Source organism: Suncus etruscus, chromosome 17 (assembly GCF_024139225.1).
Source record: "Suncus etruscus isolate mSunEtr1 chromosome 17, mSunEtr1.pri.cur, whole genome shotgun sequence".
NCBI classification, from domain to species: Eukaryota; Metazoa; Chordata; class Mammalia; order Eulipotyphla; family Soricidae; genus Suncus; species Suncus etruscus.
In genome coordinates this window covers 29,357,643-29,377,013 of record NC_064864.1, presented here as the reverse complement: position 1 = coordinate 29,377,013, position 19,371 = coordinate 29,357,643, and the positions used below count along the sequence as shown (strand labels likewise).

General features: G+C 43.7%; 1 protein-coding gene across 1 annotated transcript in view; it reads left to right on the top strand.

Annotated features, from left to right (window-relative positions):
• Positions 1-19,371, top strand: part of GRID1 (glutamate ionotropic receptor delta type subunit 1) — an 809,472-nt gene that overhangs the window by 227,382 nt on the left and 562,719 nt on the right. Inside the window, exon 4 of the mRNA XM_049790649.1 lies at positions 5,499-5,704. Coding sequence (XP_049646606.1) covers positions 5,499-5,704 — 206 coding nt within the window. The remainder of the gene's footprint in view (positions 1-5,498; positions 5,705-19,371) is intronic.

The window sequence follows — 19,371 nt, the reverse complement described above, 5'->3', positions numbered from 1 at the left end:
GATGTCCTCTCAATTGCCCAAGGTGAGCCAGTTAGCAAAGCAGTTTTTGTTCCTTGTCCTTTGCTTCTTTTCTTTTCTTTCTTTTCTTTTTTCTTCTCTCTCCTCCTCTCCCCTCTCCTTTTGTCCTCTCCTCTTCCCTCCCCATCCCTCCTCTCCCCTCTTCTCTTCTCCCCTTTCCTTTCCTCTTTTCCCTTCCCTCTTCTCTTCTTCCCACCCATCCTCTCCTCTCTTCTCCTCTCCCCTCCCTTCCTCTTTCCTCTTTTTTCCCCTCTTCTTTTTTCCTCTCCTCTCTTTTCCTCTCTTCTCTCCTTTCTCCCCTCCTCTCCCTTCTTCTCTCTTTTCCTATCCTCCTCCTTTCCCTCCCCCTTCCCCTCCTCTTCTCTTCTCCCCTGCTGTAGTCTTTCTTTTGACTGTTCACTCAGGGATCACTACTGACAGATCACATCCTGGGGATGGAACCTGGGTCATCTGTCAGTGATCTCCTGTTGCACCAACTCTCCACCCACATGCTTCCTTCCTCCGAGGAAGAAGGAAGATCTTTTATGGATGTCAGGCCTAGAGAGGCTTCAATCAAAAGGATCATGGTTTCTTACAGTTCCAAATAGACAAATAGGTCTTGCTACATCTGCAGGCACTTCATAGAGAAGGACCAGGCTTGGTCAGCAGGCAGAGGAAGCAGGGAGATGTGGGCAAGAGAGCTAAAGGTGATTTTTGCAGGAAAGATTGGGTAAGATGGGAATAACCAGCTGAGGACTGGTGAGCTGGAAAAAGTTCAGTGTCTGGGGTGAGAGGGGTGGCAGAGTGGGCCAGTCCTGCAGAGGAGGTATTTGGGTGTAGATGCTGGAGGGGCTTTCTTGCATGGCAAAGGGGTACTTTTGAATGAGTGGCTTTCTATCACTGGCAATTGCCTGACCCTGCCATGGGCATCAGAGCATCAGAAAACACAAAGTGAAAGATACAACTAATAGCAGGGCCTTCTGGGGGTCAGGGACTAGGGTGCCAATCTAGAGGTCCGCTGTATCCAGTTTATCATCGACTTGTCATAGCAGCTGGCATTGTTCAAGAGAGGAGTGATTTCCTTCCCCTTTGAGATTCTCAGCAAGAAGCCAGAAAAGGAACATGCGTTTCTGGGACAGTGGGACATCTCCAGGTGCCTGGGATGGAGAGAGCATGCATTTTGGTTCACCAGGAACAACCTGGATTTGGATGTCTCTGCTCCTCCCTTTGCTGGATCCTACTTGCATGGCTGGACTGCAATGAGGAATTCACTAATAAAGCACAGTTTGTGAAGAGAATATCTTCTGGCATGCAAACAGCAGAGGAGAGCTACTTGTGTTCAGTCTCTCCCCACAACTGCTGTTTTTAGTATCCAGGGATCGACCAGGCCCAGAACAGAACTGGAAATCTATGAGATAGGGAACTGAGCAGCCCAGGTCTGTCAAGATGAAGCCCTGATGGATTCTGGGCAAGGGGTTGAGTAGTACCTTTGATTGGATCTCCTGTTGAGGAATTTCTTCTTGGAAAAGGTGGCTGCCTACTGAGCTATGATGTAAGCCTGCACCCCATAGGCTTTTGCAGCTGTTCTATGACAGTCACCAAGCTGATGGCATTTGAACTGGTGATAGGGAAGGATGTGGGCAATAAAGGAGGAGAGAAGCTTGGTAGGGATCTTGGGAATGCACTTGAGTTTGGGGTAGAATATTTCTAGGAAGCAGTTTGAAACCTATTTTTGGGGACTCAATAAGAAAGAAGTTAGAATTTCTTGGAATCAAACTTGTGCCTCAGGTTTTGGAACATTTGCCAATAATCCCAGAACACTTCTAACTGTGAGGGTCTGGGTGTGAGATGGCAGGCTTCTTAAATTTATATGTGTATTACAGATGGTAAAATATTTTTTATAAGTACTCTTAGTGTTTAGACCTTTTTTGAAAATTGAAACTAGTAGGGTAAGTAATTTGAAATGTGTTTTGTTTTTATTTCAGCTCAAAAGGAAAGCAAAATGTCCATTCGTTATTTTATTTTTCTTTCCTTAACCCCCTTCTCTCAAACACAGTGGTGAGATACACGCAGCTATAATCACTGAGAAAACCGATGCCCAATTTCAATTTTATGCCTGGTAGGGCTTAGCCTCCCTCAGTTTAGAGAGTACTGTGTGGTGGCTGAAGTCATCAGAGCTTCAAACAGTTTCTTTATTTCTCCTTGATTCTGCACTCCCTTCTGTCTCTTCTCTTTCCTAGGCATAGATATTTGGGGAGAAATGAAAAGGACCAGTTTCTGCTTTTCCTGTATCCTATGCCGTTGACTCATCCACTCTCAGAGAAATATGAATGCACACTCTGGGATCTGGGGTGATGTCTGAAGGCTGTTATTCTTTGAATTTGGTCTAACAAAAGGTTTGGGCCTTTCAATTTCAGGTTAAGAGCATCTACATAGATATTGTGTGTGTGTTGTGTGCAGTAGTATGTATATGGTGGCCAGTTTTTATATTGTATGTGTGAAACATGTTGTGTATGAATGTACATATGTGGTATGTGTGGCATGTAGTATATATGTGAGGCATTTGGTATGTGTAGTGGTGGGTAAGAGGTGATGGTATATATGCATTAGTGTACATGTGGTGGTATATGGTTCTATATAGGCGTGTAAGATAATATATGGTTTATAGTGGTGTCATGTGTGTGATTGTGTGTGTGTCTATGTGAGTGTGTGTGAGTGAATTTGATTGTCCAAAGAAGGGCAAAGAGCTTCTTTTTCTGGAAGTTTGGCTTTCCAGTAATAAGACTTCTATCTGTGGTCATGAAAATAGTAATAGCAAAATAAAGTGCTGGTAGCTGAGAGTCTTTTATATTTATGTGCAATGATAAAGTCTCTTGGAGGTTTTCTAAAAGTTTCTTTGTGATTTATATATATTTGAGGGTATTTTGTAGTGGCTTTAACATAAACTGTTATTCATGAAACTATTTATAGTGGACGGCTATATTATAAGCAGACAGGATCTTAGAACATATCCTGGTTGAAGGCAGGATTGGGGGCATTTGATAGGAGGTTGTAGAGAGAAGTTCTCAGAGAGGAGTGGGTGATCTGGGAGTGGCCCCAGTTCTCCCTCTACTTTCCTCTCTAGACAGAACTCCTTCCTTAGCAAAGACTATAGCTTTGGGGAGTAGTGGACAGCTGGCTTTATCGTAGGTTTTGGGGGACCTGGCACTGCAAACTTCCATCCTTAGTCAGGAAAACAGGACTTAGTTTTGTTAAGAGCTGCTTGAACAGAAAGCAGAAATGCAGCCACTAAGGCCACAGGAAACTCTGAGGGCCTGTGTTCTTTGTGTGTGCATGTTCTTGTTGGTTGCCAGCTGTCTTCCTGGTATTCCCTGAAGAAATGGAATCATCATATATGCTGAGGCGATCTTAGGAGAGGAACTGAGGAAATTCTATTCTCAGCCTGAGAAAGTATAGGCCATGTTGGAAGAACAGAGGAGGTTTCTGCATAGAGCTGGATTAGAACCCTTCCTCAGGAAAACATGTCAGGCATGCTTTCACAGGAAAGACACATCTCTGCCACATCAGAAGGTGCTCAGTGACCTTGGAAGGCACCAGAAGAAGAGTTGGAGCTGCTAGATGGAAGGTCATGTTACTCCATCATGCCTGTCCCAGTTCTTCTCTGTCCCATTAACTATGTCGCATGGCTTAAATATTGGCCAGAGCAAAAGGTATGAGAGCAGTGAGGATTGTTGATGTCCACATTGACAGAGTTCCAGAAGTCACTGGTGGATAGTGGCCTTGCCCTGACCTGGTTTGGTTCTAAGCTTCAAGTGCTATGGGATGACTGTGACAGTTATTTTCATAAAATAAAGTAGATAATGTGTTCTCATGGGCTTAGTCTGTCCACTAGTACTGAGAAAAAAGCTTATCCCCTAAACTGTGATTTAGAACACCAGCCACTTCTTTTTATTATTTCATGAATCTGCAGATAAACTGGAGTTTTTTCCTTTGAGTTCACTTGCATCTAAATTCAGCTGGCAGATGGCTAGTATTGGCTTCTAGGAGCTACCACGACTCTTCATGGATGTGCATGTCCCTTGAGCAGGTGCCCCAGTGAAATAGACTCAGAGCAGTGACTGAAGCTAGGAATAGCAACAAAAATGCACAGAGCAAACCTTTCCTGTGAGAAGGTACAACTGTCTCATATGTCAAAGCAGTCTGGGTCTCATCATCATCTGGTTTCAGAGTGGCAGCTGGAGAGGCTAAAGAGTAACAGGACAAGACTTTCTGTGATAATCCATCATGCATGATCTGTATCTGTCCATCCTGCTACAGATAGTACATGATGGTGGCCCCTGCCCAGCATGACCATTGCGTGTTTGAAATTTAACTCATGTGACCTGAGATAAATACGTATTTTAGTTGAATGAGAATAAACTTCGATTTACATATAATTGCCATATGTGGCTTGGTGTTGGACAACCCAGGATTAGGGATCTATCCTTGGCACAGGCAGAAAGTTGCAGCTTACCTGGCTGAAGATCCTGCTGCTAGCTTAGGCAGGGATGCCTGCTTGCTCCTGAGATAATCTCAAGCTTCAGAATGACCCATCTGAGGGGAGGGTTAGCACAAACTCCAAGTTTATACATTTGGGAGTCCCCTCACCTTGCTGATCTTCTGCTCCTTGAACCATCTACATCTTTGCCCTGGCTGGTGAAGAAGCTCTGAAAAACCATTTCAAACATTTACTTTAAAAGGCTTTGGGGGGCCTATGCAGGCTGTTGGACTGCATGATGTATCTGGGAATTTGAGGGGTGTGTATTGGGAGCTCCAGGCAGGGGAAAGGCAGGTGGAAGGTACGGTGTACTCCCCAAGTCACCCCTCTTCTCTTACCAAGGTGCTCATACCTGCAGCTGGTCCTGCCAGGTGTGCCTAATTGGCTCTTGGGCTCTAGGGTTTCATCCTGAGACCCCCAGAATGGAAGCTCTGATTAGACCTGAGGTGAGACTCACCCTCCTTGAAAAGAATAATGGAGAAATGTCTTAGTTGGAAAAATCAGGAACAGGACAGGATCCTCATGAGGGTTGGGGTGCTGGGGAGGACGATACAGGCTATTCAGACCCAGGATTTGGGTAGGTGAGAGCTGGGTTCATTCTTGCTGCAGCTGTAGTGTAGAGAGCAGAAAGAGGAGATAACTGGGACTAGGACCAAGACCAGAGATCACCATCTCCATAACCATAAGAATAAAAGTGCCAGAACTTTCCCTCTCATTGCATGGGAGCAATGGGGAGAAGTAGGAACTCAACAGCCTCTGGCCACAGGCCTACAGATATCAGGCCTTAGAAATCAGGGAATTTAAGCCTGGGTTGGGTGCTAGTGAGAGACCTTGATTCTGGAATCTCCATGGAACCTTTGTTTAGGTGGTGGACAGCAGGGATGGGGTAGAAGGTGAACACCTTTCAATGTCCCTTCCTGCTTAAAGACATTTCTTCCTCACCAATTCTTCTTCCACTCACCAGATATTCGCGGCCTCCAAAGCTTTCTGGACCAGGCCTCACGGTTGGGCCTCGATGTCTCTCTACAAAAGGTGGACAAGAACATTAGCCATGTATTCACCAGCCTCTTTACCACCATGAAGACTGAGGAATTGAACCGCTACCGGGACACATTGCGGCGTGCCATCCTGCTGCTCAGCCCGCAGGGGGCGCACTCCTTCATCAATGAGGTAGGCTGTGATGGGGGATGTCCTGGAGGGGCTGGGGTGATGGTCAGAGTGGACTGTGACACACATCTGTGGTCACAGATCTGTGGGTGTGTGACTGACATGGACCTGGGGGGTGCTACAGATATTGGGCCACATGGCATGAAGACCTGGAGCAACGTTGAGTGTTGGCTCTTGGCAGGTGAGCCCAGGACTCATGGCCCTAGAGAAACAGGAAGCTGCCAGCGGGAAGCCTGTTTACAAGTGAGGCAAAAGATTTCTGAGGTGAAATAATGGCGTTGCCTTATTTATTTTTCTCTCCTTTTAAATCTTCTCTTGTTGACAGGTGTAAGTCTCTAGGGCTAAAGGAAATTCCTAACACTCTGCAAAGGTGGGCAGTTCTGCCTTGGGATTTGTGAGAGCCCAGAGGTGTTGGCTGATTCACTGCGCATATGCTTAGTGTTGAATGCTTGGGCTAATCAGTGCTGTTTCCCCCCAATACTTAGATTTGGGGTAGACCTTCTGACAAGATAGCCCACTGCTTTAACAAAGTGCCCTTTAATTTGAGATCTGACAGCTAGCAAGCAGTACTTGCCAAGCAGCTGATTGGCACCAGCCCTGGGGTTTTCCTGATGGGGAGTTACTCCTTTTTTGACCTGGGAGAGTCCAGAAATAGTGGGGGTGTGGCGTGCCTGGGAGCAGGTGGATGGTCTACTGCTTCCTGCTGTTTCTTCTCCTACCCTGTCACCCTGTCGGCTCTCTGTGCTTGAAAGTAAAATGAATAGAAAGGCAGAATTATACTAATTCCATTTGATGTACTTTGCTTGCTTGTTCTGCTTTCCCGTCTAATTAATTATTACTCAAAATGCTACCTCATGCTTCAAGAGCCAGCACGAAGCCTGCTGCTAGAGGACTTCAAATCCGGAATGCTTAATTTGATGCCACTGGCCAGCAACCCTAATGCTCTGGCCTAATCAGGCTTTGCCTCACACTGGTGGCCAGCCCAACTGTGATATCCTGTGTTTGCAGAAACACGTTGCCCTGTATGAAGCGATTCAGTGCAGTCATGGGCTACCATAAACAATGGACATGGCTGTGGCTAGACTTTCTCAGAATACTGGCAGTGGTGAATGTGGCAGAATCTGCTCAGAGGAAAGCTTTTCTCCTTGCTGAATTTCTTCTGCCATAGTTGGTGTCTGCTATTTTTCTCTCCAATCTCACCCCTTCTCTCTGCTCAGCAACCCCTTACTTTCCGTGTTCCCTTTCCTTCTTGCCACCACTCTGCTGTTATGGTGCGAAGTGGAAAGTTTGTTGGCTTTGGGATGAAACTGATCTGGTGCCAGCTCCCAGATCCCGCATTACTATTTGGTCTGCTCTCCTTCATAGCCTCACTTTCTTCATCTGTAAAGTAGGGATGAAGAAGAAAAGTCCAGAAAACATTTGGTGTGCCTTCTCTAGAAGCATCATCGCCTTTTTCCTTGTTCAGAATTTACCTTCCTGAGAAATTCAGCCCTTCCTGTTTCTAGACCCTGCCAGGATTTAAAAATAGTCAAGACTGGTCTCAAGATATTATATCAAAATGGTTTATTATGGAAACTCCTGCAGTGTTGGATAGGCTTGACTCGGCTTTGGCCTCTTGCCTTTTTGAGCCCTAGACTGTATTTTCAAAGCATTCCTTTGATGAATGCTGCAACTTGGGGGGGGGGGGGGTCCCTGGAGAGACTTGACATGGGAAGTCTCTGGAAACAGAATCCTGGGCTTCATGGCTTTCAGGTCCCATCATTCTTGGTTTCTAGTTCCATGTGCTCTTTGTATAGAGGGTAGAAGCCCCCCCTCTTGTCCTGACTCTCACCCTTGTTAAACCTCTCATCACATATTTTGCCAGTGAGGCACCAGAAGTTGAAGCAGTTAATAACTTTCCTAATTTTATTCCATTAGCCTTTTACCTGCAGATCTGACCTATCCAGATCCATCTCTGTCATAGAGCTGTGAAGACCAGAGAATCCTGTGGATGGCAATGACTGCCATGCTGACTTTGTGGAGGAAGGAATAGTTTCATGGCCTCTGATTAGGGCCTAGCAGAGGCTTTTGTTTAATTTTGGTTTGGGGGCTACAAATGGCAGTTCTCAGGCATGCCTTCTCACTCCTGGCAGTGCTAGGGATCTGAGTGGGCCTTGTGCAAGGCAACTGCCTTCCCTCTGTACTATCCCTCTTGCCCCTAGAAGAGGTTTCTAAGATATTATACTCAAAGAATTTCTGTATATCTACTAAGCATGGTTGGGGAAACCTAGATTTGAATGTGAAGTGACAGAGGTGACCTGGAGGGCTGGCCACTCCAACAGGTTCCCTGAGAGAGATCTGGGACTAGTCCCTGTCAGAATCATTGTTCACTGCCCAAGGCCTGGCTCAGTCTTCATGCACAGATGGTCCAACTCTTCCTGTTTGTGATAAGGACAGGTGATGACCCCAAGGAAACCCACTGCCAGGACACTGTGTTCTACATCTTCTGGATTAAAAACCTCCAGGGAAATGAATGGTCTTAAGGTATCACCAGTAACCATGGCACTTCTTAGTATCATGCCACTCAGGTAAGGGGACACTGAGGGATGCATCCCTTTACTCCTCCCACCTGCTCCCCCTTTTCACTGGAGCAGCCGGAGGATGGGAAGAAGAGGAAACTAGCTCTATTGGAATCTTTCTCATTGTGCCACCTGTGAGTCTGGCACTTTCACTGTCATCAACTGATTAAATTAATATGACATGTAAATGCTGCCAGGGGCTATCAGGTTGTCCTCAGCTATGTGCTCTGTTGAGAGGCACAGTCTGATATTTAGGGCTCTTATCACTGTCAGATACTCTACAGGGACCTGGGAACTGCCATTTTTTCTGCCTTCACTTTACCAGGGGCCACTTAGCCCAGAAGAGCTTCACCTTTGGAGTATTTGTGTGTGACCACAGTAGACTGAGGGACTGGGCCCTCATCTGGGCCTTTTATCTCTCATGCACATTTGACACTGCAGTTTTCCTCACCATGTTAGCCATCACCATGTTGGTACATTCTTCCACATAGAAACTGACAGCCTCCTGCAGCAAGACTGGTCTCAAGAGCCTACAGCACCCTAGTTGTGAGATCTCAAGCCTGGAGTCCACAAGGGTGGTGGAGGGGTATGTCTGGCTTTTGGGTTGCTGAAGGCACAGGCCAAGGGGAAGCTTTTCCTCTGGCCAGGAAGGCTGTTTTGCATTGGAAACTCAGCATTGGTGCTCTCCGAATAAATGTTGGCAGTCTCATCCTGATGGGGAAATAAGTTGGACACATTCTTCCCTCACGTGGCATGAAGTTTTAGCAGTGGGCATTCAGGGTAGGGAGCAGCTGGGACTGAGGCTCAGAAGTCAGCATAAGGGGATATTCCAGTTTAGAATGGGAAATCACTTTTTGAATTTTAAAAGTTAAAAGGTTGCAATGTCCTCTTGAATAACTCTAGGGATGTTGAGACATGTATACTGTTTCTTCTTTTCCAGATTGGTTTGAAAGGAAGAGTTTCAATATATTGTCAGTTTTAGTCCTGGCCTCATTCTCATTTTTCTGGAGAAAATTCAGTTTATCCATCCTTCATTTGTCCATCCAGGCATCCATCTATCTATCCTTCTGTCCATTTGCTCATCCATCCATCCATCCATCCATCTGTTTGTCTGTCCATCCATCTATCCATCCGTCCATCATCCATTCATCCATCCATCCATCCATCCATCCATCCATCCATCCATCCATCCATCCATCCATCCATCCATCCATCCTATTTATGCGTCCATTTGTTTTTTTCCATCCATTTGTGTGTCCATACATCAATCTGTCCACCACCTACACATCTACACATTGACCTATCCAGTTAGTATGAATTAGGTATTTATAGTGGACCAGGTTCCAGTGAGGGACAGAGTAGTGCCCCTTGAAGTAGTGCCCCTGGTTGAAGGTTATATCTGTATCATGACTGACATCCTAGGTGGGACCCTAGTAGCCTTTGGGAACAGCGCACCCATTTTAACTGAAGACTCATCTGGTCATTTTAGGACTCCTAAGACTTTGACCTTTCAGCTCTCATCCATAAATTTTGTGCTTGTATCTTTGCTTATATGGTTTCTTACCTTTTGTTACCCTTATTTATTGCCTTCTTTTCTTTCCCCTGACAGCTCTTATGTTTCACTGGAAAGATTCAAGTAATCGAATCATTTAAAGCCATTTATTCACTTTATGGGGAAGAATTGCTGCTCCTTGCTCGGGTCCACGAGATAGATGGTGTGCCTACTAGAAGCCCAAATACTATCTTTGTGCATCTGCACATGTGGGGCAGCTACACATAGGATGGGAATAAGGATGAGGTGTCCACCATTCTGTCTTCTAAGAACAGTGCTCTTAGAGGAATGAATGAGTGACTATTTCGTACTTTACCCTAACATTAGAGGGTGTCTGGCCCTGGCTTCCTTGTCTGTGATCTGGTTGCCATTTTGACTTGTCAGAGATCTTTGACCAACTGCCAGTCTGGGCTTTCGACATAAAGCATCTGTTCTTGGGGAGGTATAAGTTCCCTTCAACCTTGAGTCTGGGTGGGTCGTTGACCAGGGACTCAGCTGCTTTTGCTGTAGGCAGATTGATTGTTCTTGGGCTTGGCTGTGGTATGTGATTGGAGGAGTAACATGTAGAGAGATCAATGTGTGGTACAGGGTTGATGATTGGCTGCAGTGCAGGAAGATGTGGTAAATCAGACATATTCATTGAAGTACAGATATAAACACATAATGCACAATAACACAAAAACTCACAAATACTCACAAACATATATACAAACAAACCCTATTCAAACACATGCATATATATGCAGGGGCCAGAGGAATAGCACAGTGGGTAGGGTGTTTGCCTTGCAAGCAGCTGATCCAGGTTAGATTCTTTGACATCCCATATGGTCCCCTGAGCCTTCCAGGAGCAATTTCTGAGTGCAGAGCCAGGAGTACCCTATGAATGCTGCTGGGTATGGCCCTAAAACAAACAAACAAACAAACAAAGAAAAAAGAAGTATGCATATAGACACATCTACATAGACACATATGCACAGAAATACACACATGCATATATATACACACAGAAGAGTACACTCCGGCTCATAGCAGTACACATGAAAACAGACATGCACATGTATAAACATAAATAAACAGGCTGATGCAATGATGCAGCCAACAAACCATGCATTTGCAGTACTAGCAGAGCACAAGCTTATACAGTGATGTATATAGCCAACCATACATGCACAGTACAAGCAGACCTTCAGATAAGCCCAGCCCAGGAGGCATGGACACACTTCCATGTGCATGAACACATGTGTAGACCTCCTCATAGTAGTTATCCCACATCATCCAGGATGGCAGTGTTGCTGGTGGCTTAGCTGTCTGAAAAAGGAATGGGAAACCAGCAGCAAATTGAGTTAACAAGGCCATGGAGAAAGTCTAAAAGGGAGGAGTACATGCTCTGCTTGAGACACCTGGAATTTCTTCCTGGCCCAGAATAGTCCCCTGAGCACCTCTGGAGCCAAGGAGAAACTTTGAGCAACAAGCTAGAAGTAGCTCCTGAGTATTGTGGGGGTATTGTCTCTTTCCCCCAATAAAAGGAAATGAAAGCTACTAACCACGTGACAGTAGCAAATTGGCTCTTATACTTGTAGTTAGATACCATCCATCTCTACTGCACCTCTTGCTGTAGAAAGGATGGAGGGAAAAAGCCCGTTGGTAGGACAGTTTCCATCTGCTCCCTGTAGCTCTGGGGTGGAGGGCGTGGTCATCTATCCCTCACCCTAGAATAAATAGGCAAAAAAAGAAAGGACTATTTCAGCACCCATTCTCTTCCCACCCACCTCTCCTCCCTCCCCAGGGGCTTCCCAGGCAAGCAAGTGGCTGGTGGCCAATTTCATCCTCCTAGAAACAGCCTGTGTGAACTCCTGGCTGTGAATCAATTGCTTCAGAGTTTGCTGCAGTGAGTGAATTTACTCCTACAATTTAAATACAAAGACTATACTTTTTTTTTAACACATTTATAGCAAAAGTAAATTAAGTAATCACAATACTATTGTCCCACATGATATATGCAAATATTTCTCACTTCAACACGGTAAATCTTTAGCAGATGACTTTATCACTCAGAGCTAGGATAATTCTATGCCATTTAAGTATCGTTTACCAGAATATTTAAAATTACTAATTAATTATAGAAGATTAATTTTTAAATGTGGCCTTGCATTTGCATTTAATTATATCCTGCTGTTTGCAGAATTTAAAGCCTTCATACTTTTGCAAAAGTGATACTAGCCTGAGAAATTTGTTCCTTTTTCATAGAAATCCTTAGAAATGACATGACAAGAACAAGAGAGCTGCAGAGAGTGTTCTGGCCTGTTTGGTGCTTAGTGGATGCTCAAGACATCCAGAGTATGGGGCCTGGCTGACCTGAGGAAGAAAAAGAGATAGCTGTTTTGAGTCTACCCATGACCTCACATGGCCACTGTCCCTAGGAATCTTTGTCTCCATCCCTCTTATTCCTCTGATTTCTTAGCATGATGGGGAAGCTGTCATGATCTCTCTTTTGGGCTGGCTCCTACCAACCTGTATGCATCTGACCCCATCCCACTTCCCAAAACTACTGTACTCTACCACACCATCCATTGTGACTTCTATCACAACAGAACCTAAATATGTTTATTTGTCTTAATTACCTTTCAGATCCTGTGGATAATGGTTGGCAAGAGGATGGATGAGGGACTTGGTGTCTGAGTCCTGACTTCTGCCCAAAACAGGCATTCTCTCTATGCACCATTAGGTTTCCCAGTGGGAAATCTAAACACATTCTTAACACTTGGCCAAGCAGAGGCACTGAAATCACACATTGTTTTGAAAAGAATTTCATGTCTGAGTTTCGAGATTTTAATTTTAATTTTTTTTTGTTTCTGGGCCATGTTTATCAGAGTATTTTTTTTTTGGGAACAATGTGGTCAGGGAATCAAACCCTGCCCTTTTGTATACAAAGCATGCATTCCAGCCCATTAGGCTCCCTGTCACCCTGTTTATATTTTTTAATCTTTATTTTATTTTTAAATAATATCTTTAAACACTATGATTACAAACATGATTGTAGTTGGGTTTCAGTCATAAAAAGAACACCCCCCCCCTTCACCAAGTGCAACCTTCCCACCACCAATGCCCCATCTTCCTCCTTCCCCTCCCCCTCCTGCCTGTATTTGAGACAGGCATTCTACTTCTCTCACTCATAAACATTCTCATGGTAGTTCTCAGTGTAGTTACTTCTCTAAATGCACTTACCACTCTTTATGACTGTTATCCTGTTTAAAATTATTTTTTTTAAAAATTAAATCACCATGAAATACAAAATAAAAAAGTTGTTGATAGTTGAATTTCTATCATTCAATGTTCCAACACCCATCCTCTCACTATGTTCATTTCCCACAACTAATTTTCTTTGTTACCCTCCCATACTACCACTGCAGCCTGACTTTATGGCACTTTTCTTCTCTCTCTCTCTCTCTCTCTCTCTCTCTCTCTCTCTCTCTCTCTCTCTCTCCTCTCTCTCTCTCTCCTTTTAAGTACCATGGTTTACATCAATGCTACTGAAAGAGTATTTCTGATATTACTTTACTTTCTTTCAGCACCAAATTCTTGTCTGGAGTGGTCATTTCCAGCTGTTACTGTCATAGTAGTCCCTTCTCTGTCTTCAATGCACTTTCCCCTCATTATTTCTATTGTCTTTCAGTATTCTCATGTTTTTTTTTTATATCCAAGAGTGATCATTCTATGTCTGTCCCTCTCCATCTAACTCATTTCACTCTCTGTGTCTATGCATTTATAAGCAAATTTCATGACACTTCATTTCTTCTAACAACTGCATAGTATTCCAATGTGCATATATACAATAGTTTCTTCACCCATTCATTTATTCTTGGGCACTTGGATTGTTTCTAGATTCTGGCTATTGTCTATGACAAATGTTCAGGGTGAAAGACCTCATTCCAATATAAACTTTATGAGTTCCTATTCATATTAGATAAAAACTTCTTTATATGTAAGATTTCCCCATTTTAATGTGCCTATGCAAAAAGGAACAATGTCACAGGATACTACTGGTGCATATGGGGGTGAAAATAACAAGCTAAACAATCCTTATAACCTGGTTCTGACATGAACTCAGAACCCAAGAGAAACTTATCTACTAGAATTTCCTACTAAATAAATAAAAAATAAAGGGGTGGGGAAAACTATATCTACATAAGGAAATAATAAAAATTACACTTATTAAGGAAATACACCTAAAGAAATACACAAAGGAAATATACATATTCCCTTTAAGTCTTTTGAAATAGTAGGGTTGGAGGATAGTATCTGGAGCATAGCAGCCTGCAATGTGGTCTTGTGGAGTCTGAAAAACAGTTCTAGTCACAGATCAGGAAATGTCTTCAAACTGCGGGTCTCTCAAAAGCCAAATCTAGTAGCAAGCAAAAGTCCACAATGAAGGGAGGTGGGAGAAAATGGGCCACTAAGATTAAATCAGCAGGCAAGGCGATGGCAGCTTCTTTTTGGGCCGAGGCAAGACTGAGAGGATGTCCTTTCATTTCAGGAGCCGCTGGCAGTGGGTTGGGGGGTAGAGATAGGGTATTTGGTTTCCTGAGCAGTTAAGAACTGATGGTAAAAAGGGTTAAATAAGGAGGAATAACAAATCAGTGGTGAGAGAGCTAAAGGATAGAAAGGATTTGTAAAGTGTTAAGCAGGGGAGGGGAAAAAGCACTATCTAGAACATAGACATTATGTACATTGCAGATGATGTTAGATAGATATAGAGGTGGTCACCACACACACACACACACACACACACACACACTTGCACAAATACATAGACAGACAATGAAGAGCTATCTATAGATTGCAGCTGCAAAACTGACCTAGGTGGAACGGGTCAGAGTACTTAAAAAATATAAAACAGGCAGATCAAATGGAAAGATTTTCCAATTCCGAGACAAATCATCAATGGTGAGGGTAAACTTTTCTGAAGAAAGGCTTCCTGGGTTAGATTGTGCATAGTACGTTCTTAAAATAGTCATAATTTTCAAGTCTAGAATCCTATGTAATATATGGTAATGAATACTGTCAAAGGAGTCTACACCATGAAGTATCTCCTAATGGATTTTGAGCATTGAGTTCTTGTTCTGAAAGCAAACTGACAACATAGGTATTATGATAGAATAGTAAGCTAGCTTGAATATAAAATAAATGGCTAAAATGTACTCAATGAATGAGCACTGTAGCTAGAGTCTATGACATGCAGTTGCCTATTCCAATGTTATCTGCTGTCCACATTCTTATCACAGTGAATGAGAGTCCTTTTCCCTCTACATTCACACCAGCACTGGTTTTTCTTGTTATTTGTGATGTGTGCCACTCTCTGTGGTGTGAGATGATATTTCAGTGTTATTTTGATTTGCATCCTCCTGGTAATTAATGATGTGGAACATATATTTTATATGTCTTTTGGCCACCTGTAGTTCTTTTAGGCAATTTTTGTTCATCTCTTCTTGCCACTTCCTGATAGGGTTAGCTTTTTTATTTTTATTGAGCTCTACCAGTGCTTAGATATTAACTCTTTAACAGATAGATATTAGGTAAATAATTTTTCCCATTCTGTGGGCAATCTTTTATTCTGGTCATCCTCTCCTTTGAGGTACAAAGTATTCTTAATTTAATGTAGTCCTATTTGTTTATCTTTGCTTTCACTTGCTTGTTCAGTGGTGTTTCATCCTTGAAGATGCATTTAGATTCATCATCATGAAGAGTTCTTACTGTGTTTTATTCTATGTACTATGTAGTTTCATGTCTGATATCAAGGTCCTGAATCCATTTTGGCTTTTGTGCACAGTGTTAGAAAGAGGTTGGAGTTCACTTTCTTTTTCACAAAATTGGCCAATTTTCCCAGCATCATTTGTTGAAAGGCTTTCATTGTTCCACTTCATATTTTTTGCTCCTTTATAAAAAAAATCAATGTATCATATACATGGGGATCCATCTCAGATTATTTATTTCTGTTTACTCATCAGAAAGTCTGTCTTTATTTCAATACCCTGACATTTTAATTAGTATTGCTTTGTAGTACAGTTTGAAGTTGGTAAAGTGATGCCTTCCATCTTCTTTTTTTCCTCAAGGATTGCTTTAGCTATATATGGGAGTTTATTGTTCCATATGAATTTCAGGAATGTTTGATCTATTTTTTTTTTGACAAATGTCATGAATACCTTTATAAGAACTACATTGAATTTATACAACGCTTTGGGAAATATTGCCATTTTAATGATATCAGTCCTCCCAATCCATGATCAGTGGATGTGTTTCTATTTCCTTCATTCTTTAATTTCTTAAAGTGTTTTGTAGGGGTTTTATTTGGTATATATCTTTCACTTCTTCAGTTAAGTTGATTCTGAAGAACTGATTTTCTGAGGTATATCCTACCCTGAGTTTCGAGATTCTTAAAGGTACATCCAAGCTCTGCCCATAGGAAAGTGCTGGCTGCAGTTGATCTTCTGGTAGTCTCTCACATTGTATTATACATAACATCATTCCTTTGCTGATGCTCAGTCTGTTCCTTTACTCTCTAGGAGGTTTTTCAGCATCTTCCTGGTGTCCATTTGAGGGACCATATCTTGGAGCATGGGTTAAAGACATCCCAGGTTCTTTCCTTCCTTTAGGGATCATTGCTCAGCCCTGAAAAGTATCAAATGCTCCTTTGGAAGTCACCGTGGATTATTAGCACATAGCCTCTGTCCTAGGAGGCAGCTGGCCTGAGGAATAGGCATTTACAGAGGGAACAGCCACAATGGACAGTGACTCAGTTATCTTTTCTGACCCTCGATCTCCAAAGGCTCTTAGCTTGGGAGGGTCTCTACTAAGGTAGTGAGTCAGTATGTTTACTTGTTGAAGGCCTGGGTGGAGGAGCCCTGTGCAGAGAGCCCCGTGAAGAGGGTGAAAGAGTGTTCCCAGCACCATGGGAAGTCAGAGATAGTCAGGAAGTTTTTGAGAGAGGCAGGGTTGAGGCAGTGTCATTCAACTTGACCTCAGCTTCTCATGGACTGAATGGTGCCTCCTGCCTCTGGTGATCTGCTCCATGTGCTTACAATGTAGGCTTTTATTAGCACTGACAGGACCTGATTAGCTGTTCCATGCTAGTCTGTTTGGAGAAGAGCAGGTCTCATTTTTAGCAAGCTGGTATAGTGTAAGAAACTAGCCCCCACACTTAGTATTGGAAAGTCAGAAGCATCTACCATGGTCACCCATGACTTTCCCAGTCAGTAGACATAGGACAGACTTGACTGATTTGTCTGGGGTTACTCAAGAATCTGTGGCCATCTGGCCTTTGAGCTGTAGCTGGCTGTTTAGGGTGATGGTTGGCTAACTATAAACTGGTGGTAGGGTCACTGGGCTAGACTTCTCACATCACCAGCAGGTTAGTCCCTGTTTCTAAACAATGCAGCAGCAGATTTCCAAGAGAACAAGGCAAAGCTCAAGGCCACTTCAAGTCTAAACTCAAACCTGGTGCGGTGTATCTTGAGCCATTGCATGACTTCTTGGCCAAAACATCTCATGATATCAACCCATGTTTAAGGGCTTTTTTCATTGCCAAAAGAGTAGATATAATAAAGGCTTGTAAATAAGGTTATTTGGTTATTCCCATCTTCTATTTGCATAAAAGCTTCCTGGTTAGATGATGAGGGAGTGTAACTGGAGTCGTATATTTCCTGACCCTTACATTGCATCAGCTTTTCAAAACTTTGGGGTGAGGGTGCAGAGGAGAGGGATGTGGGACCAAGGAAGAGGTGAATAGGCTTTTATCTGGTTTGCTAAGTAGATCCATTAGCTCACCTATTCTTCTCTGTAGTCCTGGGAAGGAAGGGCCATTAGTGAGCACTGGAGCTTGGGGAATGGGGATTTGTTTCTGGTTCCAGAGCTAGGAATGAACAAGGGCTTAGCTCTTTTTTCACTGTGCACTATGGGACAGGAGCAGCTTGATGCCTTAAGCCAGGGGTCTCAAACTCGTGGCCCGCGGGCCGTTTGCGGCCCTTCGTACAACATTTTGTGGTCCGCGGCCGGCCTTCAAATACCGCAGTATTCGCGATTATTTGCTTACTGAATAATCGCAATAAAAATCACATTAGTAAGAAAAAAAAATCGCATTAAATATTCACATACCCCGAGCAGTTCCGTTTGGGGTATGCGATTTTTTATTGCAAATATTCGGTAAGCGAAATCCTTTATGCGGCCCTGCCTCACCCCGACTTTGCCTCCTGTGGCCCCCAGGTAAATTGAGTTTGAGACCCCTGTCTTAAGCAAATCAAAAGAAACTCATTTTCCTCCTGGTATATGCTTAAAGGTGGACACAGTGGGACAGAAATGAGGAGCAGGTGGAGGGGACAGCTGGATGCCTCTGTGAGCTTATTTGGGAAGGAAAGACCCCTTGTCTGCTATGATTTTGTCCCCAACCTCATCTCTGCAGAGTGTGAGTAGGTGGCAGCTGCCTATATATTTCTCTTGGTAGCCAGAAGAGCAGATGGCACTCTGGTCGTCAGTCTGACTGTCTTATCCCAAAGCCTTCCATAGGCTGTCCAGGGGGCTGAACAGAGCAGAGTTCCAGGCAGGCCTGGCCTCACACCTATTCTTTATCCTTCTCTCAGGTGACCTAAGCTTCACTTTTCCATCTGAATGATGTTACCTCTGGAATAGTTAATGATACTCACCTTTCAAGGTTATGCTAAGCATTGGGCATGGGAAGTCCTGGGAACCACTGATTTTCTCTTTTTCTTCTTTCATAGTGTCTAGTATAGGGCTGATATCCAGAAGGGGCCCAGTCAGCACTGAATGGGGAGACAGATGAGGCATAATGTGGAAAGAAAATGGGAGGGGCACAGAGGGAATGGAGAAAAACAAGAAAATGGACAGTTTTGGGCCAGCTCATCATCCTCAATCTGGAAACGTGAGATTGTGCTTGGCCTCAAGGTAATTTGCTTTGGGGTCTTGGGACCGAAGATGTGGGCTGGCAGATGGGCCTTAAGGGCCTGTTTCATCCTCATTTCTTAGCTATTTGCTCTATATGAGGGTACAGAGCAGCTTCCTCCCAGGAGAGATAGTGGGAGGCGGGAAGGAAGAGCCAGGTGTGGTACATCACCGAGCTATTAGACCCCTTCATAAAGGAATAAGAGAAAATAGCCCGAAGGACGCATACCATCTGGAGAGACATGCATGCAGCTTAACTCCATCCACAAAGCCCTAGGCTGGCAGGCAGGTGTTGGATTACTACCACGTTGGTGAGGCTGGGCCTGGAGCATTTGTTTGCAATAGCAGGAGACAGGCAGAAACCTGAGCAGGTTTCCTTTGCTAGCTCCTTCCTCCCATACCCCACCCTTCAAGGGGAAAGACGAGGGCCTAGGGATACTCAATTGGGGAATACACTGGTGCTTCTTCTGGTCCCAAGGCTGCAAGTAGCACAGAAGAATGTGCACTATCTTTGGATCACACACACATACTGTCTTATCTAACCTCACTTCAGTGCCATCTTTTGAACCTGTTTACTGTTCGATAAATTGGGATAATAATACTTTCCTCGA